Source organism: Lepisma saccharinum, chromosome 7 (assembly GCF_977018435.1).
Source record: "Lepisma saccharinum chromosome 7, izLepSacc3.1, whole genome shotgun sequence".
Lineage (NCBI taxonomy): Eukaryota > Metazoa > Arthropoda > Insecta > Zygentoma > Lepismatidae > Lepisma > Lepisma saccharinum.
The window spans coordinates 37,003,305-37,026,810 of NC_139235.1; the positions used below are offsets into that span (position 1 = coordinate 37,003,305).

The 23,506-nt window shown below is 36.8% G+C and overlaps 1 protein-coding gene across 1 annotated transcript in view; it reads left to right on the forward strand.

The window, feature by feature from the left end:
- The first annotated feature begins 374 nt into the window (after positions 1-374).
- Positions 375-23,506, forward strand: part of LOC145989811 (epoxide hydrolase 4-like) — a 36,035-nt gene continuing 12,903 nt past the window's right edge. The window contains exons 1-3 of the mRNA XM_083125172.1: positions 375-815; positions 8,117-8,241; positions 11,890-12,002. Coding sequence (XP_082981298.1) covers positions 597-815; positions 8,117-8,241; positions 11,890-12,002 — 457 coding nt within the window. The 5' untranslated portion in view covers positions 375-596. The remainder of the gene's footprint in view (positions 816-8,116; positions 8,242-11,889; positions 12,003-23,506) is intronic.

Genomic DNA, 23,506 nt, shown 5'->3' on the forward strand with positions numbered 1-23,506 from the left:
GTGTCATTTGTTTCTTGAGTTCAACACCAACAAAAAAATATATAAAAAAACCAAAACTCGATATAAATTTGAACTAGGATGTAACATCGCGAACAGACTTTACACTCTCATCCGGCGATGACGTAAAAGCCTCACAGGTAACTTGCAGTAACAACTTCCGACAAGCAATCTGCAATTTACATCTTCGCTGAAGCAATGGTTGAAGGTCATTGTCAGCTGATTTAGGATGTTGGCAGGGGAAAAAAAGTGATGAATCACGTGTGTCAACATGAAAGTTGAAGAAATCTCGACACTTTTTATGCGATGTCACGTTAAACATAGTTGAAATCCAGTGAGTATAATTTATTTCATTGAATTATATTGCGTAAAACACAGGAAAGAAGCTTAACATTATGCTTTTTCCATAAAAATGTAATCATTTTATCCTCGAGATTTTCTATCACGAAAAGTTGGAACGCATCCCATTGATGGAATTGGTATGCGACTTGTGTAGTTTATCGGCAGATGATGTGGTAATAGTGCAGTGTTGAATATATGGTCAAATTTGTCGGTGGTCGAATACACGTGTTTGGCCGGTGCAGGGACGTCCGGTGACAATGAAGGCAGAAACTCATGCAAACTTCGTATTGATCTCATTTTGGGACATTTGTAAATTGTATCTGTGGTCACATGTATGTGGTGTTGCAGTGCTTTTTAAAAGGATAGCACAATGGGCTTGGAGCCCGAAAGACTTTTTTCTGCTTCGCAGAAGAGACACCCCACCAGCATGCTTAGTTGATAGTTCACTGGGACAACATTCGTATGTCAAACTGAAGGTTAGTAGAATATATCTGCCGACAGCGGCAATTAATAATTTATTATGAAAATCAGAATTTTGCCGTGTCAGCATTGGATTCGAACTCCGTACACCCTATGTCGTAGCTCTGTCCGTTAATCGCTTACACAGACGCACACTTTACACTATCAGTATGATTGTTACTGGGAAAATTTTCCGGTAACAGTTCGTTATATCGGGGACACATTAAAATCGGATATTTTGTGTTTCGCATGGTTCGTACTTACCAATATTGCGGAACATAGTTCAAGGTACCATTATGCTTTTTACACGAAAACAAACACAATTTTTCACATACAGAGTGATTTTTTTTATTCCTTTCTTCGCTTATGTAACCCACAAATTAAAATTTCAGTATCCGCCAAATGTCTGAAATTCCTTTATTTTCTTGTTTTTCACATTGATACTTAAGTATTCTGCATTGCTAAGGATTCTTGAAGGTGGGACTTTTGTGTTACTGAGTTTGTATTTTTTCCGGGTTCGAAAACTCCACAAACCATTCATACATAGCCCCACGAACCATGCACGGCAAGGTTAGGTTAGGCAAAGAGTTAAAATGGTCATGTACTTGCAAAAAAAAACTGCGTGTTTGTAAACACTGACCGGGGGTTACATCATCGAACGCACGCAGTATTTGGTTCACGTAGTAGAAGGACATAGAGGCAACAGCTTTCATGCACCGTGTTTTGAAATGCATTGAAGAGAACGGCCATCACTTTGAACATGTGCTCCTTTAAACATTTATTTGTGTACCTCACATGATAACTAATTTGTAGGGTACTAGTTTACTATCCTTCGGACAGATTTCTTCATTTCTACAGAAGAAACTACTTACCGTAATAAGTTCCTGTAGTATTGTCTAACATCTGGAAGGTGTTTTGTGTGATGTGTGAATATTTCATAGCGGAAATTCAACCACTGACGCATAGCCCCACGAACCATTTCCGGTTAGGTTAGGTAGGGTCACAATAGGTTACAATAGTTAAAAATTGGTTTCGAAAAAAATATGCGTACACACACACCATTCTCGCATAGCCCCACGAACCATTGACACACAGCCCCCAGAAACCATTTGCGGAACCGTACGTTCTTCAGTTACAAAAACACTTTTTTTTTAAAAAAATGATCAAAAAATGTGAATAAACGTTAAAAAATGATCCGTGAAGCAGATAGGTAAGTACAAATGTAAAAAATTGACGAAACTCAGAAGTTATAGGTGTCCGAAGGATAGTAAACATTTACCAATATAAATTTACTATCCTTCGGACACCTCTAATTTTTTCGTTTCGTCAATTTTTGACATTTGTACTTACGTATCTGCTTTGCGGAACATTCCTGAAGGTGTATCAACGTTGTTTTGATGAAATTTTAACTATGTTTCCTAACCTAACAGAACTAACCTAACCACGTGCCAATGGTTCGTGGGGCTAGTGCCAATGGTTCGCAATTATTTCCAATTTCTAGATCCTGATACTAACACGACACCAAATTTTAACTATGTTACCTAACCTAACAGAATTAACCTATCCACGCGCCAATGGTTTATGGGACTAGCTATTCTCCGTCGGAGAATTAATTTTCAACAAACAACATGAATTTCAGCTATGAAACATTCCCACATCACACAAAACACCTTTCCGATGTTCGACAATGCTACAGGAACTTATTACAGTAAGTAGTTTCTTCTGTAAAAATAAATAAATGTGTCCGAAGGATAGTAAACTAGTACCATCCTGGATTTATTTTTACATATATGACGGAAGTATTTTATATACTGAAAAGTAATACCTGAAGAAGCGAAGCGTAGCTTCACGAAACATCATTTGCAAGGAGTTTTACGACCATTATACTCACTCACGTAAGTTTTTTATACTTTTTATACTGTGAATATATTTAGTGAGTAAACGGACAAATTTTCAAAATGTGTGTGTATATATATATTATACAGGGTGCCATTACAGACCTCAGAAATGTATAGAGGACATCAAACCAAATTACTTTTCTCAATAACATTTTTCTCGTTGATACGTCATTTGGGCATTACAGTCATTCAAAAAAGCCATTTTGCCAGCTGAATGCTGGCAACCCAACACAATATTTGATTGCATTTGAAACATTATTTCCTGTCTTGAAGCGATGCATTCTTGGAACACACTGTAAAAAATGACATAGCTACAACCAGTCACATTATGTACTGTAAAACAAGTGAGAAAATGCATTTTGTAACCCAACAGGAAATGAAAAAACTATACGAAATATATGATAGAATATCAGCATTAAGTGATATCAAATTTCGTCTCAGCCTACATGCCGAATATTTGAAAATCTCGTTGCCAAGTTAGCATCTAAAGTTTAGTCTATTCACTTCGCCCTTCTGATACTCGTTGTCTGCGACAGACTGAACAGTTTGACGAAATAGAAATGAATGTATATTCACAGCATTATGGGGCAAGGGACAAGAATGGTTGAAAATAGAGGGATAAGTAGTAGTAAAATAAGCTCTTCCGATGATTGTGTTTACCCACGCACCAGATACACATGTAATGGATGGCAACTGTGAACATGGCAGTATATTCGCTGCTGATTCATTATTAAGTTGCTACTCTGGTTGTACGTGTTTTAGCCATAATGTAACAATGTGCACCTCGTTACCAGCACCACAATGCATGTATTAGCACAAATGGATATAAAAACTTGTATGTACCAACCTTGCAATGAGATTTGCAAATATTTGAGTTGTAGCTGGGCGTAAACAGCCAGATGTATGCTATAAGTCCAATACAATTTGTTGTTGATAATGCTGATATTTGGCATGTAAGCTAAGTGACAAAATCTGATATTGCCACTTTATTTTGAATATGTTTGTTTTTCTACCATTTTTCGCATCATTGGTTCGCTTCCCCCTTCCCTTGGGATGACTGCTGGTCTTCTGGCTGGTAGACTGTGTTACCCTATATCCCTTTTCCGGAATGTCTGGAGCAAGAAAACATGAACACATTCTGGGTGCACGTTGTGGGTGTGTGCCTCATCCAATGAATGTGCGGAGGGGGCGACTGGTCCAGTATTTCTGTAGTAAACATGACAGCTCGGAAGCCTACTAGAGGAATTCTGCATTCTGCACCCTTCCCCACCTAGCCTGCCCGCGCCTAAAAGCTTTCGCCTCTACGCTTCGCTACTCCAGACATTCCGGAAAAGGAATATAGATGTTCGTTCTACTGGACACATTCCTGTCTAAGTTTCACAGCTCATAATGTGGTTGGTAGTTTGTCATTTTTCACAAAGTTTCTGTTTTCTGTGCAACACTGCCATGCACTGTTTCGCTGCAGGAAATGACGTCATAGATGTGATCAAATGTTGTGTTGGGTTGCCAGCATTCAGGCGGCAAAACCGGCTTTTTTGAATGATTGTAGCGCTGAGAAATATGTTACTGAGAAAAGTTGTTTGTTTTGATGTCCTCTTTACGTTTCTGTGGTTCTGTATATAAATTGTGTGTTTGTGAATATCAATTAAGATCTTCCCCCACCAGTCTTCAATGATATCCCACCCTGCATGTTGTTGTTAGTTCAAATTATTGATACTATGATTTGATTTTTTCATGTCCCCTTGGAGATCGAGTTAAACAAGAGTCCACTGTATAACCTTTTCATAGTCTTCGTAATTTTCATCAGTTTTGTCCTATTTGTAGACACTCAACAATAAAAAAGTAATTAGTCTAAAATAATGTCTCAATTTTTCTAATTACGTAGTTTATTTTCAAATAATGACTGTTGACCTGCAGTCACTATTCTCAGAGATTATTTGTGAAATATGGCTGTAGTGAAGAACACTGATTTTTGTGTTGTAATGTTCAGTGTTTATACACAAGATTAGGTGGAAATAAAGTGAGGGGTCTGCTCTATGCAATGAAATCTAGAGAAATGGCAAAAATATCCTATTTTGTTCAAGGTTGAGCAAGACTTTTTATTTCTAGACAGGAAAGATACATACATAGAAGCACCAAACTATGTCAGTTTTTCAAAGTGTTCCCCCTGAACATCCAGACACCGTTGCCATCATTGTGGAAGTTCCTTGATGCCTTTGGCGTAAACAGAAGTAGGTTTGTGTTGTAACCACTGCAGGACAGCGTTCTTGTTCCTCGTCTGTCTGGAAGTGCATCCTGCCCAAATGCTCTTTGAGAGCCCCAAACAAGTGGAAATCACTAGGGGCTAAATCTGGACTGTAAGGACTGTGTGGTAAAACCTCCCAGTGCAAGATGACCAGTGTTGTTTGAGTCAAATGGGCCGTGTGTGGCCTGGCATTGTCATGGAGAAGAATGCCATGTTTCGACAACATTCCAGGTCTTTCTTCCGAACAGCACCGTGAAGCAGTGTTGAGTAATACTGGGCATTAATTGTGGCACCCCTTCGCCAAAAAATCCACATGGATAACACCTTTCATGTTCCAGAAGACAGTTCCCAAAATCTTACCGACAGACACCAGCACTTTGCATTTTTTGCTACCAACTTGCACCCTTCACTGAACTGTTGGCACCATTCATACACTCTTGCCTGTGACAGTGTTTGTTCACCATACTGTGCTTGCAGTCTATGCCAAATTTCAGCAGGTTTCACCTCCTTTTCATTATACACCGCTGTTCCGCAACAACAGATTCACTACCTGCCAACATCCTTGTTTACACTACTGCGCATGTGCCAAATGCGTCGCAAAGGATCATGGTTACTCGAAAGGAATCATGGTCTGTCCTGCCGAAATAATGCAACACTACATTGATTCATTAATATTTTATGCACAAGTCTTGGTTAACCTTGAAGGACCCTTGTATGTAACGAAGTTCAAGTACATCGTTCTAACATTGTAATTTGCAGACATTTCTCATTTTGTTTTTGATACATATAAAGGAAAGAATGTAATTAGCATGTGAAATCATTTCAAAATAATCTGGAGATTAATTTAAAAATTACCTGAAAAACAATCCACCAATTATTATTACCAAAATCAGTGGAAACCTTGTAATTTGTATGTATCACATTGCATAATTTCTGTGATAAGATGTTTGTTTATTGTGTCATCAATACCTGTATGATGTAATTACTTCCAATCCTGGTTTGACATAAAGTAGATAATACGAAAACTGTATTTTGAAGTTCACATTCTGTTAGTTTTATTGTGCAAGGTTCAATTAAAGGATGTATTAATAATTTCATACCTTGTCCCTTGGAATTGAAATTGATTTATCTTGTGGCTGTCTGGCGATAAGTGATAACAATATTAGACTAGGCCGTATGTGACTCATTATATTTAGAATTTCTCGAGTTATCAGTGTAATATTAATTTATAATAGTTTTGTAGATAGCTATGGTTGAAATTCAATCTGAATGGAATGAGGGAAAAATGGTCGATTTCTGGGGTTAATGTATTGAAGAATGCAGCTGGCATAAATTGAGACATTCACTAGACACATGTGACATTGATAACAGTGGTAAATGTCCAAGGCCATACATGCAGCATGCTCAAGAATTCCACTTCTGGAGATTGTAGCCAAGAAACTAACATGCACTATGAGGAATGGGTTCAAATTCCATGACCAGTAATTGTCACTGTCACTTCAAATGAATTCTGTTGTAACAGTGTAATTGTAACAGTGGCATATAGACTTTTTTGGAGTAGTAAATCATCAAATACACACATAGATAAATGACAAACACAAAATCTTATAAAACTTTTTTTGTGGAATCTAACATATTCATACACTAACTGAATAAACACATTTGTAATACTTACTGCTTGAAACCCTTCCATTTGGAATAAAAATACCATATTCTCCCCCCCACCCCCAACCCAGCTAATTTCTTTCTGCATTTTTAAAGTTTTAATTGATTTATCAATAATTTTTATTGTTTACAGGTCTTGACTGAAAATTATTTGGTGAGTGTAGAGTGAATAAATAAAAATACATTTACTTTCAATATATTGTATGGCATCTTGAAAAGATTTAGTCTGGGATTTTTTGAACAAATTTTACAAAAATAGTGTGTGTGTGTCCGTCCACAGGATGGCTGCTCACTGGGAATTCATTGAATTCTGGGAATTATGTGTGAATTTTTCTCCGTAGAAATGATAAATTGAAACTTTTATTAATCCAAATCCCATTGAATTCATACATATTTATAAATGCCCGGAGGTAAATTTGAGTTTGAAATTCTTATACAATTAACAATTTTTCGTAGATTTGTATATTCTGTAACATTTGTGACTTGTGTTTGTAGATATATTTCTAGTCTGAGTATGTGAAATGACACCTCAAATAAAATATTAGCTATGCTGTTTAATTGAATTAAATTAGAATTTTTGGATACATTGGAATCACACAGACTCTTTATATTGTTAATATATTTGTGTGTGTGTGTGTGTGTATGGGTGGTGAGAGGTGGTAATATGTAAGGCTGAAATGGAGACATCTGTTTGTAGCCTTGAATTTTTCGAAAGTTCGCCTTGAAAACCGGGAATTATACTTCAAATTTTATCATGGCCCCCGAGTGGCCACCCTGGTTCATTCACCAGACATACTGTATTACTATGAACAGCACAGTCCTAATATTATGCAACAAATGGATCAAAGCAACTACCCTTCGATGTAGTACACCCAAATGTCAACCTCACTTCCATGTAATATACTCTAGACTGCATTTTGCAGACTTAACGAGGCGCTGACGTCGAACCCATGGTCAGTATAATCCTCCGTGGACTTTTGTTCTGTTCAGAAATGTTTCAGATTGTCTCTTCACCTATTTCATCTTATCACCACTCATCCTCATCTTCGCAATTAGCCAAAGGTGGCAGAAATGCGAAGTAAAATAAACCAAATCATTCATTCTAAGCCAAGCAATACTTAAGTTTCACTGGGTACTAATAGAGAGTGCTGAGTGTCCTGAATATTGAACTCGGTCTGTCAGTTGGCTGCGATGTTACTTATGAGGTCCAACTTAACAAGTGGAACAGCAAAATATCAATGTTGGATCTGACTTACAAGCAGAAAGGGTTAAAAGAAAAGTTTTCAAAAAAGAAAATGCTTTATTTACTCATTTCTGTAGTTGGCATCACCTGAATTTTACTGTTTCCTGCATTTTAAGTTTTTCACTTAGGTCCCCCTGAAAAACATAAAGTTGAGGTTACACTGTGTTAAAGTATTGACTATAATGTCCACGTTGCTTCAGTACGACTTAGTTCAGTGTAGAAGATATAATGTGAGTAGTTTTCAATGTGAGATACTGTCTTTTACAGGGTGTGAAACTCCATTATGTGGAGTCTGGGAACCGAGAGAATCCACTTGTTCTACTGCTTCATGGGTTTCCTGATTGTTGGTTTGGATGGAGGCACCAGATACCTGTCCTCTCACAGCATTACAGGTAGATAATACATCAAAGCATGTTTGACCTGCATAATTTATTTTCAATGTAATGAGGATAAAACGCCTAAAAAATGTGGGAAAAAATGTTATTACAAATAGGTAGTCTTCAATTCTTCCATTCAATATTTCAGAGCTATTCTCGGATCCTTTACCAGGAAATCAGAGGAATTGAAACTAAGGAGAAAAGTTAACATAGTTCTAAGAAAAGGATAAAATGAGTAGGCATGATCACGCTGAATGTAAAAAGTTAGGCTGACCTGCAAGTTGAGATCATTGTTGGTAGTGGCAGGATGTTGTGCATTGACAGACACTGCTTTATCACACCTTTTTTTTTTTTAAAAAAACAACTTTTTAACCATTTTTTACTGTTTCAGTTATTATAATTCACTGACGATGGACTGTAAATAGGTCTGAAACTTTGGACAGCAGAACTACTATTTTTAGAACATACGAGGGTTGCTCCAAAAGTAATGCCTATTTTTTTTTTAAAATTTTTTCGGACAAACCACAGCAGATACAAAAGATTGCAATACACCATTGAATAAAGCCCATTTTCAGCTGAAAGACACTATTTTTCTATGTAATCACCACCTTTCTCTACACATTTTTGCCAGTGATGAACAAGAGCTTGTATGCCACATTCTTAAAAATCACCACCAACAGGTTTAGTCCACTGTTTCACAGCTGTGATGACGGCATCATCTTTCGGGATGCATCTTTCATTGGCCCGAAAAGATGGAAATCTGATGGAGCCAAATCAGGAGGATGTGGAAAAACAGTCACCTCATATCGGTTCAACAACGGGTCCCGACAAATGGAACACGTTACACGGAACTCTTTCTGGTCCTGTGTAAGCATTCACGACACCCACTGTGCACAAACTTCATGATATTCCAGTTTTCTTAACATGGTTTCGAATGCATTGAAGCCAATATTCAGCGCTATGCACAATTTCCTAGTTGTTTTTCGCTGATTTGGACGAATATCAAGATGCATCTCATTTTCTGGTGTGACAGCTATGTATGACTGTCCAGAACATGGTCTGTCTTTCACTTCATTTTCCCCACTGCTGAAACGTGCCACCCACCACCTAATACCCACTGTCTGATCTCCATAAAACTGCAGCAAGCATCGATGGATTTCAATTGGTGCAACTTTCTCCACGTGAAGGACTTCAATCACCCATCGTTGCTTCAAACGGACATCCACGTCAGACCTCACATCTGCAGGCTGCCTCTCTGCCGCACAGCAACAAACTACCAGGTATATTTTCAGGATGATTCAGCCTCCACTACTGTATCACCAACAACCACCTACACTTCACAAGCAATGAGAAAAAAATGGAGGCATTAATTTTGGAGCAACCCCCGTATTTTGTCCTATTTACATTGTCTTGATTCTAGTATAGTCTTGATATCTTGATATTCATAGCACATAACAAAAGTTGAAACTTTCTGTTTAGTGTCATATTGTGCTAGCTTCGTATTTACATTTTAGCATTTTGCTTGTACCTTTTGTTACGCATTATCTTTTATTTTAAATTAAAGTAAATGTTTCTCTTGTATGTACGTATTGCTTTCATTGTAGAATTGTTTCTTTTACAGTTTACACTTCTTATGAGCACATAAACACATTTTTTGCTGTTTCATTTTGTAAGAACACATGCTCCCTTCATCTGGCATTTATTTTTAGTTTGAATAATTTTACAGTTATAACAATAGAATGAATTTAAGAAAAGCATAAAGATGAAGTTACACAATGAATCTTTTGAATATTATTACATTAAGTTCCACAATGGTTCTTGTGAATAATATTTAGGGCTGTGCTGATGCCGATACTCTTACTGATTCCCACCGATACAGATACTTGAAAATTGGAATAATTAAAATTTTGTTCAAAATATTGATCAATATTGCTGTGTAAATATTCTTCTCCAATTATATTCATTAATTTGTCAAGACATTTACTTTAGAATTTTCAAGAAATACATCAGAATATTAAAATAGATGTTATGTAATCACAAAATAGTTTTTGTGCAGAGTTGAAGGAAAATACAAATGAATTTGAATTTTGCATAATTTCCAGAATAATTAGACTTTTTCGAAAGTGTTCCGTGGCATTTTTGTGGACCCCGTGAAAGGTCAAAATTCCGGGAAAAGTATCGGTAAAATTCTAACCGATACATCAGCATCTGCTCAGCCTTAATAATATTTCATTGAACGTAACAATTCAAGTGAATATTAACAAAACAAATGTCTGATGAAGGGAGTGCTTGTTCCCCAGAAGTGTAACAGCAAAAATTGTGTTTATGTGGTTGCCATTGATCTGTCATGCGAAGTGTTCAAATTCGTGAATATTAAAAGAAATGTGAGGAAGCTGTGTTGTATCTGTGAATGAGGAAAGTGAACAGAACTTGTGAAATACGTGAATTGAAACTTACAACTTGTTTTGGGCAGTAAAAAGTGCTCCCCTGTGCTTAGCACCATGCCATGAAGGCATATAGGGGGTGTGAGGGTAATGCCCCACACTTTCTTGATCCGTGGTGAGTGGCCCCTGACTGCCTTTACCCCCCAGGGTTTCCCCCAGGTACCCATGTCATTCGAAGATGGGTGTGTGCCAGGACCGCTTCCAACTTTGGATTTAGGAAAGTTGTAATTCTCTAATATTTTTTGTGAGTTAGAGATGTTGAGAATTATTTCTCTCTTTGAATCTGACACACTTTATATTAGCTAACACTGTTTTATCTCTGTAATCTGTACATTGTAACAATTGGGTGGTGATATTTAAAAAGTAACTAAGATAATGAGCAACACTTAATGGCTTTGTTTGTCCTTTTTGTACTTCAACAAATAGCGATACAGCACAGGACTGCTTGTAACAAATAAAAGGTCTGTTTATGTATGAGTGGTGTGCAATTTTAGCATGCTGAAGATTGAAGCAAACACAGTTTTACTCTGATATTGAACTTTGTTAATAATTGTAACACACTGGAAATTGAAGCAAACATGATTTCTCTTTCGAAATTACTGGGTTCAAGTCCCAGCTGGACTGCAGGCCAGTGAAAGCCTAAATTAATGATCTGTGTTTTCTCAACCAAAATTGCCACCACCCTTTCATCGCCATAATTTCATTGACCTTACCGCTTTTCCCACAATGGCTTTCAACTCTGTCAGTGTGTTGTGCATTCTAGCAGAAATGTCCAGCAAGATAGTCTTCATTTTTGTCTGTGTATGTAAAACATGTCTATTGGCCTTTGTTTCCCTCTGAAGTAACATGGGTGCAATCCATATGCTCCTGTGCATGCCTCATGCAGATCATCCTGTAGTTCAATCATCAGATACTAGAAGCAGACTAATGTCCTTAACCCCCCTCCCCTCCAGGCAGTTCCATCTTTGAATGGTGGCAGCAAAGTAGAATGAATGCATTCACTGCTCAACTCCTACAGTTTTAGTATTATTGTTTCTGTTTTGGAACACAGAAGGACATGTACAGTTGCAAGAATAAGAGGAACACCGTGGAAACATGAAACTTTTTCCATGCAATAAAAATAAGTTGCTTGATTTCTGATCTAATACTTTTAATAACAGCTACAACACTAATTATGAACAGATAAATTCCATCATTCTCTGCTTTTTTTTAATTTCAGGGTGATAGCATTGGACTTGAAGGGTTTTGGTGATTCTGATAAACCCTTGCCTCGGAGGAGTTATCGAATTGATATTCTGCTTGAAGAACTGAAAGAATTTATCATTGCAGTTGGTGAGTTATTGTCTGTAGCTTTAGTATTGCAGGAACTATCTTTCTATATTGATAATTTTATTTTGCTTGTCTGTGTCTTGGGGTTAATTGCAATGATAACAATAAACTGATGAAATGGATGAAGAGATAAACACAATGCTACTTAACTTCACCAAGATTTGAACCTTGGAACTCTGGCCTCATAGCACATTAACTGACTCCTTCACAAAGACAACCTCAATGAGCTGTCAAGGAGAAACTAGGCACAAAAATAGCTGTTCTGAATAATGCAAGTACAGTGTGCGTCAAAATACGAGGTATGTGCTGAAAGTAATGAGCCATGTGTTATTACTGAAAGTCGGAAAGCACTATTTTTATTCTGCCTATGATAATACTTAATTTGAACCTTTTGTCACTTTTCCACATAACATCATCCAGATTGGTGATGATAACATCTGTACTGTGCGCCCAGCTGTATGGGGATCAGATAGTAGAACGTGTTTGTTTGTGGTCATTTGTCAGAAGCCTTGGCACCCATCTTGAACAAATCTTGTGATATCCAAGAGTTTTTATGATGTCATGCATAGCACTGTTTTCAATGTTCAGATGATGTGCAATTTCTCGTACAGTTATTCTCTTCTCACTTTGGATTCGATCGGTGTTGCACATGGAAGCTGTTTTAGGTCTGCACTATGAGTCTTATCAGCAATGTCTGTGTTACCATCTCTAAAATGTTTCACTCATGTTTTCACTGTACTGTAACCCATGCAGGCATCTGCATAGAAGTTCTGTAAACGCTGATGAATCTCTGCAGCTCCCAACGTTTTCACTAACAATAAAAATCCATGACATCACGATGACGAAACAAACTGTCTGTGGATGCCATTTTTCTCCTACCGACAGCACTGACAGCGAAAGTGCTCATGCGCCAGCATGTGGTTCATGCAGTGGACAATCAGGTAGTTGTACCAGCCATATGTGTGCAGGGTGGCGACAGACCTGGAAAACCGGGAAAAGTCAGGGAATTTGAGGTGTCAAAAAAAGTCAGGGAAATGTCAGGGAATTTCGTCTTATTATTATTATTTTTTTAATATCGTTATGGAACTCTGCACGGGAACAGGAAATCTCGTTCGTAAGTTTCAGCCTCAACTTTTAGGCCCCTTTTATGCCCCAGTGATGGCAGGAGGAGGGAGGGAGAGAGAGAGAGAGAGAGAGAGAGAGAGAGAGAGAGAGAGAGAGAGAGAGAGAGAGATAGATATATATATAGAGATAGATATAGATAGATATTTCTCTCGTCCGGGCTTCTTGGCGGTAATTTTAAATTCGAACACTCTTTGAAGGAAAATTCTTATAACTCGGGCACTATGGGAGCAATCTACTTCGGATAACTTTTGTCTTGCAGCTAAAACATCAGCGCATGCGACCGTGAACAATTCAGAATGCCGAACCGAGGAAGGGGGTTTGGGGGGCACGACCCCCGAATTTCAATGAAAAAAAACATAAAAGTCTGGAGTTTCCCCCTCTTCTCCCACTATTTTGGGGAGAAGGCTCGAACTTTAGTATTCTTTTCAAAGAATGGAAATTTCTCAAGAGAGTGAAACATGTTTAATGTTCTTGGGTGCCATCCAAGTTGAATAATAAGCCAAAATGTATTTTTTTTTTTTTTACGAAAAATAGGTAATTTGCATTTTTGGAGGAAAATTGTTATGGGAGCAATCTACTTCGGATAAGTTTTGTTTTGCATTAAAACATCATAGCATGCAACCGTGTACAATTCAGAATGCCAGACCGAGGAAGCAGGCTTGGGGGCACGACCCCCGAATTTCAATGGATAAAACATAAAACTTTGGAGTTTGCCCCTTCATCCTCCGCTATTTTGGGGAGAGGGCGCGTACTTTAGCATTCTTTTCAAAGAATGGACATTTCTCAAGAGAACGTAACATGTTTCATGTTCTTGGGTGCCATATAAGTTGAATAATAAGACATAATGTGGTTTTTGTTTTTACGAAAAATAGGTAATTTGCATTTTTGGAGGTAAATTGTTAAAAATCGGGCACTATGTGAGCAATCTATTTCGGATAATTTTTGTTTTACAGATATAATATCAGAGCATGCAACCGTGTACAATTCAGAATGCCGGACCGAGGAAGGGGGCTTGCGGGGCGCGACCCTCCAATTTCAATGAAAAAAAGAACATAAAAATCTGAAGTTTGCCTCCTCTTCTCCCGCTATTTTGGAGAGAAGGCGCAAACCTTAGTATTCTCTTCAAAGAATGGACGTTTCCAGAGAATGAAAGAAATTTTTTTCATGTTCTTGGGTGTGATACAAGTTGAATAATAAGCCAAAATGTGAAACTCTGGTTTTTACTAAGAAATAGGTAATTTGCATATTACTCAGAAAATTGTTATAACTCGGGCACTATGGGAGCAATCTACTTCGGATAAGTTTTGTTTTGCAGCTAAAACATCAGAGCATGCAACAGTGTACAATTCAGATCGCCGAACCGAGGAAGGGGGCTTGGGGGGTGCGATCCCCGAATTTCAATGACAAAACTATAAAAATCTGGAGTTTGCCCCTTCTTCTCCTGCTATTTGGGGGAGAAGGTGCAAACCTTAGTATTCCCTTCAAAGAATGGACGTTTCCAAAAAGATTGAAACATTTCATGTTCCTGGGTGCCATAAAAGTTGAATAATGAGCCAAAATGTGAAACACTGTTCGGAAATGTGGCATGGATATGTTGCGGGGAGAGGGAGGAGGTTGGTCATCAGTATGAATTTCCCAGGCTTCCTCCAGACCTGTTTCAGAGTTTCTACCCAAACATAAGAGTATGAAGTTCCGAAAAGCATATTTATTTCGTAATCAGCACCATGATACCATATGATATCATCGGGCCAGTACGACCTTACTCTGATGATACCATATGGTATCATCGGGGGAGTAAAGGTTAAGCCTCTAAATATTACATGGAAAATGCATTGAATTATTATTTTTTCTTGTCCGTATAGGAGTAGTAAGGGAACTTGTCAACAGATGGAGGGGATAAGAGCCGGTGGCACCGTCCGATAGTTGTCGGACGTCGTAGTAAGGCATTTTCTTGGGCAAACTGAAGGAACATTGAAACAAATAGATTACATTGATACATACGATTTTTGTCGAATATCGCCACCCGACAAAGTATCTCACTACAACATGCGACAGAAATTGCATTGACTGCAACATCCAACAAAAATTTCGTGCATAAACAAGAAGAGCTTTAGTCTGCAAATATGCTTCTGGAATTTATTACTCTTCTGGCTCACTTCACCTTCTTTAATGTAGCAGTGCTTACGAAGGTCTTCTTTCATCATCCTGACATATTACTGGTTTCGCACAAGATAACATACGTTTACAATGACATTGCACTATTCTTATATATCAAGAAGAATCCAACCAAACGGGATATATATTGAATATTATCACGAAAAAGTGAAACATAAATCTGCATTGGTGAACATTATAAAAATTGGCAAGTGCATGCTCCCAACCTCAAATTTACTGCAACACTATTATTGCAATGAAATTAAAGTCACTCTCTGTCCTATCTGTTAGCAGGGACATTGATTTTTCGCAAACGCCAAAACCGTGAAAAATGATAATTGCTGTGAAATTATGTTTAGGAATGTGCAGTGATGTCTGGACACATTTTTCGCCCGTTAGAAATATCGAAATAATGTGTATTTGGCATAAAATGCGAATTGTTGGCGTTTTTAGCGATCTTTTTAAAGAAATGTCCTAAAACAATGAAAAATTCCATGAAATCCAACATTCTTGTCTTTTCTAGGCCATGTGTGTGTACATAGAACATGCAAGTTTTCCAACATTTTATTCAAGAGTAAACTATAGAATTATACGTACATGGAATAATTCCGACAGCCACATTAAATCACGTAAAAGTGGCAGGTTTCTAACAGGAGATCGAGTGCGTATCTACCGTCACACGGGAGCAGCATCTTCAGTATTTGTCGTACGAGATATGTTTTGAATTACCAAGCTAAGTGTGAACCATCGGCATTTGTCGAGCGAGTAATAATGGAGCTCAGTCGTTAGGGCGTCTGACTACTATGCGAGAGACCCGGGGTCGATCCCCTGCGGGGGAGAACTGGGATGTTTTCCACCTATTCAAACTGCTCCGGCACCACCCAGCATCATATGAAGCTGGTACCTTGAGGAAACTTGGAGGAATAAAGGTAACCAGGAGCGTTGTGCTGATCATATCACCCCCACCTTCAGCCGTGATCAAGAAAGTGTGGGGTCCTAACTCCAAACCCCTATACACCTTCATGGAAAAGTGCAGGGGAGCTATTTACTTTTACTTCCTCAAAAATCTGTTCCAACATATCAAACTGTCTCGAAAATACGTAGACCATGTGACCTACAATTTGAAATAATAGTTTAAAAGTACAATGGAGTATTAAGTTTCAGTATATTTGGCAGATAAATGTTCTAAAAAAAACGCGAATTTTGGGAAACGTAACACTAACAAGTCAAAAAAATACAATACCAATTTTTGGTGCCATAATATATCGGTATTGGTCACATGTGATTGATTGATTTTAATTTTTTGGGTGCGTCGCCACTTTTGGTCATTATGCACCCTTCAGTATATACGGGGAAATTTCCATTATCTAACATCCATACCTTAAAATTAAAAAAAGGGGTATGGAAAATAACTTTCCCAAAATAACTTTCAACATATCAAACTCTCACGAAGAGGCATAAGTCATAATTTGAGATATTTGCCAGAAAATGCGCTAAAATGAAAATGTGAATTTTGGGAAAAATAACACGTTATAGTAAAAAAAAATACACCAATTTGAAAAAAAGTAACAAAATATCAAGGTCCCTACCGATTAGGTATAAATAAAACAAGGATATCAGTTGTAATTTATTGCATTAGTAACAGTGATTCCTAACCTAATGTTCGGCATAATCACCACCGTTGTTCTGGCATTTGTCGTAGCATGGCACTAAATTTTGTATGCCCATGTTATATGTGTCTGACATCAAAGACTGGAACTATCTCTACCGCAGTGTAGCTGTCAAATCCTTGCCCTGCCAGAAACCTCTTCAGTTAAACAAAGAGATGAAAGTCTGTACATTCAAGGCCAGGGCTGTACAGGAAGTGGTCCAAAATCTCGCACCTGAAGTGATGGAACACCCGCGTGTACTCAGCTGTATGGGGTTGTGCACATTCGATTGGCCTTCGTGAATTGTCTGCACCATCGTCTGACCATACTACCATTCACGACATCTGGTCTGCACACATCACACGATTGCTGGTGGCTCTGTGCCAAATTCTGAGCGTGCAAAAATCTGATTACTACACGTAGGCTACATCGCAGTCGGTGGGAGACTGTATGAGAGCTGCAATATTTAACCTATAACTTTCCTAAGACGGTTGCATTGCCAGCGTACCAGATTACAGCTACATGCCACTTCTTCCTGCCTGCATGTGTGTGTGTCACTCTCCGACCACTAGTGCTGCGTATAGGGACCATTGGACCCTTTTTCAGGATGCCTCTCGTATATGAACTTTCAGAAGCTTTTATTATTAGTGTTTTCCTGTTTTAATGTGTGGTTAGCTAAGTCAGGTATCTATACAATGACATTCTATAAATTGCTTGCGTTAAATTTCCAATACCTACATACCCTTTTCGTCAGCATTAATGGTATAACTGCATGTTGTCAGTTTCACAGTACTACACTTGGATATACTGTACTGAAGCAGAAATCCCATTGATAATGTAAGGAAATATGACAGTTTATTTTGTTCGATTCAATTGTTTCACTTATATGCAAGAGTTTATTTTTTGTTTGCTTTACAGAGAAGAGAGAAGTAGCTTTATGCATTGAAAAATGAGTCCGCACTCATGGTTTTTGCAAGCAGAGGGTTCCAAACCTCAGTGGAAATATCAACATATAATCCCGAGAATGTATAAGGAGACTGATAAATTACAAATTGTATTTCTTAATCACTCTTCACTCTTATCTCATTTAGTCGTAACTTTAAAAATAATCAAGTATTTTATTTTAAACTTACTGCGTATGACAACATTCCGTAATCCTTCCCTAGCTTGTGAATTGTAATAATTTTCCAAGTTCACTATTTTGCAGTTTGAATTCAAATCATAGAGAATAGAGAAATTAAGTCAATTTCATAGAAGATAATATTTTTACTTAACGAAACCGGTACGTGGACCTGTATGAGTTTATTATTTCCATTTGCAAAAAAATCGATTTAGTTTAGTTTGTAATTGTCAGGGAAAAATGTAAATTTTGTCCTGGAAAACCTGGAAAGTCAGGGAATTTCATTTCTGCTTGTTTGTAGCCACCCGGTTTCAACCGAAATGGTCAAGGCCTGAGAGTAATGGAACAAGGCTCATGACTTTCAGTACATGCCTTGTATATAGTACTGAAATGAAAAGAATAACATTAGTGAACTATGGGTACTTTTTCTTCTCTCAAGAGACCCATTTCCAAAAACAACCGCACAACACAACTTCCTTTTCACTACTGAGAACACGTGCATCAACAAATGCACATGTGCGTTTGAGATGCACGAGTTCCAATACTGTACATTTCGGTGCATACCTTACTAGCAAAGTTGAGTGCAAAATAACATGCAATTTTTATTTTATTTTATACATTTACATAAACTCTTATTTGTCAATATTTATTTATTTATTGTGTGTAAGTTTTAATCCTGTAATTGCAGAACATGTAGTACACATTTACAATTTATAAGCTTGTACAGGGTGGTACATATTGTATGTACCAGTGTCAGCTGGTAACCCTGTATGCAGAGGAATATCTCATTGTTAAGCAACTGTATTTGGTTCTTATGTTCTCAGCATATATGCCACTCTCAGTCGAATGTAGTCGAAGCAAGCTCAAAGTGTATACATACACCTTTCACACTTCTTAGAGGTTTAAGAAAGATGTAATAAAAAATCCAGTTTTTGACACAATACTGTTATAAAATATATGGAAACTTTAATTTGACGTAATGTCCAGACTCCATGAGAGTGTCGGAATAATTTTTGTGGACCCCACAAGAGATGAAAATGCAAGGAAATTTATTGGCTGGTATCGATAAATGAATTCCAATCAATACCTTCTGACAGATACCAATGCATCAGTACCAGTTCAGTTCTGATATCGGTGTTTGTATTACATGCATATCTTTTACATGTAATTTACTTCACACAAACGCTTACTAACTTTAGCAAGGTTGCTACGCATCTGGAAAACAGGGAAATGTCAGGGAATGTAAAAAGTTTCAAAATGAACAAGCAGTTCACCTCCACTTCTGGATTCGGTTCTTGTGATTCAACTCCCAAAAAAAGATTCAGTTTAGAAACTTGTTTCTTTCGTTCTTATTATTCTCAGTCTTGTGCAAAATTGTTTCCTTGGAATTTGTGTAATAAGTTTTCACTTTTATAATACAAGGTATTGGAAAGAATATCAAAGTAAAACTTGTAGTCCAGATATCTGATTGATAACTAAAGTACATTAACAATATGATCATAATTATTGGAAAGGTTGGTGAAGATGAGGTTATCTTCTATTATTTTATAGATCTTAGTCTTGTTGGCATTTCCTATAGAATTCCTATATGCAACAATAAGTTCTTCAGATGCTGTCTACTTACTTATAAATGTAAGCAAAAAAGCTGAATTTTCTACGACACTATAAATCTGCCAGAAAATTAAAAATTGTGTATGGTTCATGAACTTTTTCTGTGTATATTAGGTTCAGTCAATAAATAACAAAGCTGAGGATATTTCACAGGACTTACGTAACGAACCTCAGAAGTAGTCTGCCACTGTTTAGGCATTTATACTATTGTGACACCAGTCACAAATTGACATGCTCGTAGAACTCCTTTGGCTGCTGTTGGAAGTAATTGCGCACGTACTCCTTGACGTCGTCGTCCGGTTGAAACCGTTGTCCACACAGTGCTTTTTAAGCTCACCGAAGATGTGGAAGTCGCACGGGGACATATCTGGACTATAGTGGGGGTTGGATCAGGATTTCCCACGTGAATTTTTTCAGACATTCGTTTGTTGTGTTGGCTGTGTGTGGTTTAGCATTGTTGAGCAATAGGACGACAACACGAGAAAGATGGCAGGGACGTTTTGATTTGATTGCCTTCCTGAGCTTCGTTAATGTTTCACAATACCGCTGGGCATTGACTGTAGCTCCATGCTCCAGGAAGTCTACGAGAAACATTCCCTTGTGATCGAAGAAGAATGAAAGCGTGACCTTGCCAGCACTAGTGTGGATGGTATTGAATTTTTTTGGTGGAGGGGAAATATGGAATGACTGGACACGGCCGCTGCTCGGTTAGCACCCTTCATGCATATCTTGCCAGACATGTAATGCCATCTAGCAGGAAAATGCACGTGAATCAGTTTAGTTACACCTGCACCTCCATTTCGGGCCCATTGACCCATTTCTAACTACCATAGTTTTGGTGTAATATCCTCTGCCTCGTTATTTATTGACTGAGCCTCATATATTGTGGAGATCTGTTAATGGTGAAATAATGTACCTTTGTTGCTAGATGTATCTGAAGGCTAGATGCACGTGATTGTACACTAAATATATTTGATGCCGATTGTAATTTTACATTTTACACTTCGTGAATTTCCACGTGTTCTTGTGTGTGTAGACTGAAATTTGCTTAAGAAAACGTTGTGGAAGTGAATATTCATAATAATTAACATATTATATAATTAATTGAAAAAAACAAGGTTCAAAAGCAAGGTTCTAAAATTTGATACAGGAAAGTTTACTGATGAAAGAATTAAGAAAGATTACCAAATTAAACTGTCAAATAGATTTGATGTTTTGCAGGATTTAAATGATGATGAAAATATAAATGAAACAGACGTAAATAAGAATTGGGAGCACATACGTAATGCAATAGAATCAGCAGCTAAAGAAAGTATAGGATACCATAAACCGAGAAAAAGTAAGCCATTATTTGATAATGAATGTCATAATGTAATAGAAATAAGAAATCAGGCAAATCTAAACAATTATAATAGAATAAAGCGAGAAGTTAAGCACACGTTTAGAAGTAAAAAAAGAGATTACTTGAAAAGCAAAATTAACGAAATTGAAACAAACAGCAAAAATAAAAATATCAGAGATTTATATAAAGGTGTAAATGAGTTTAGAAAGGGGTGGCAACCTAAAGTAAACTTGATAAAAGATAAAGACTGTGATTTTCTAGCTGACCCAAGCGATATTCTAAATAGATGGAAGAACTACTTTAATGACCTTTTAAATGTTCATGTAGGAGATAAATCAGAAGTAAATGAAGTACACACAGCAGAACCTTTAGTTCCAGAACCTAACTTGACTGAAGTTAAAGATGCTATTAAAAGGCTAAAGAATAACAAAGCACCTGGCATTGATTTAATACCAGCTGAGTTAATTAAATATGGTGGAAATTCATTAATATGTCAAATTCATAAATTAATTTGTTTAATATGGAATAAAGAAGAAATCCTTCAACAGTGGAAAGAATGCATAATTGTTCCTGTGTTTAAAAAAGGTGATAAAATGAACTGCAATAATTATCGTGGAATTTCTCTACTCTCAACAACATATAAAATATTATCTAACATTCTTTTAACAAGACTAACCCCATATGCTAATGAAATTATAGGTGATTATCAATGTGGATTTAAACGTAACAGATCAACTACAGATCAGATTTTTCACTTCAGACACACACTTGAAAAAAAGTGGGAATATAATCAAAATGTCCATCAGCTATTCATTGATTTCAAAAAAGCATATGATTCGGTCAAAAGAGATAAATTATATAATATATTAGTAGAGTTTGGAATACCTAAGAAGCTTGTTAGTATGATAAAAATATGCACCAGTGAAACAGAAAGTAAAATTCGTGTGGGTATTAATATGTCTGACAAATTTGCAATTCATGATGGGTTAAAACAAGGAGATGCATTATCTCCATTGCTCTTTAATTTTGCCTTAGAATATGCTGTTAGGAAGGTAAAAGAAACTAAAGAAGGACTAAAATTAAATGGTGTGACTCAGTTTTTAGCATATGCAGATGATGTAGACTTACTGGGGGATGATGTGAATTCAATTAAGAATAATGCTAAAATATTTTTCAAAACTGCTAAAGAGATAGGTTTGGAAGTTAACAAAGAGTAAACTAAATATATGCTTACAGGCCGAAACCAAGTGTTAGGTAATAATCAAAATCTAATTATTGATAACAACTCGTTTGAACCAGTTTCCAAATTCAAATACTTAGGAGTAATATTAACAAATGAAAATTATATTAAAGAGGAAATAAAAAGTAGGCTTAATTCAGGAAATGCATGTTACTTCTCTCTTCATAAACTTTTGTCTTCTCGTTTAATATCTAAGAAACTAAAAGTTAAAATATACAAAACAGTAATTTTGCCTGTAGTATTATATGTATGTGAAACTTGGTCCCTTACATTGAAAGAGGAACATAAATTGAGAGTATTTGAAAATAAGATCCTTAGGAAAATCTTTGGACCTAAAAGGGATGAGGAGACAGGTGAGTGGAGAAGGTTACATAATATAGAACTACATAATTTGTATTCATGTGCAGATATTATTAGAATAATTAAATCAAGAAGACTTAGGTGGGCAGGCCATGTTGCACGAATGGGAGAGGAAAGAGGAGTTTACAGGATTCTTGTTGGGAAACCTGATGGTAAGAGACCTGTAGGAAGGCCAAGACGAAGATGGAGGGACAACGTTGAGATGGACCTAAGGGAAATCGGTAGGGATGGAAAAGAGTATATAGAACTTGCTCAAGATAGGGAAAGATGGAAGGCCTGTGTTGCTGCAACCATGAACCTTCGGGTTTAAGAAGGCTAGGGAGTTAGTTAGTTAGTTAAGGTTCAAAAGCAAAAATCATGATGATAAACATGTCTGGGAAAAAAAATCATTTTTTGAATGGTAAAACCTTGAAATCTCAGGGAATTTCATAATTGAAAAATCATAGCTACCCTGCTTTATGTATTTTATTTGTTATTTAATATATACTAATATACAACTTACAGATATATGTTGTTAAATTTGAATAAAACACAAATCAGTGTAAATATAATGTACAACCTATTATAGGAGTTACTATAGTTATTTTTTCTCAATTAATACTCTTAACATTTCATTTATGTTCGATATACTCTGTCTTCATTATTAATATTTTTTATCTTTTGTCATTACTTTCACCAACATAATAAAAACATTTTTCTGGACACCTGAACAAAATGTTAATATTAAAAGAACAAAAGCTGCCAAATTTCATGTAAAATCGTAACCAACAGGATCAACTTGTATCCTCGTACAATCCTGTAAAATTGACATAATGAATGAAAGTGGCCAAAATGTAGTGTGTAATGTAATAGATGAAAATTTAATGTAATCAAATAAAATAAAAAGAAAGTGCTGAGCACACAAAA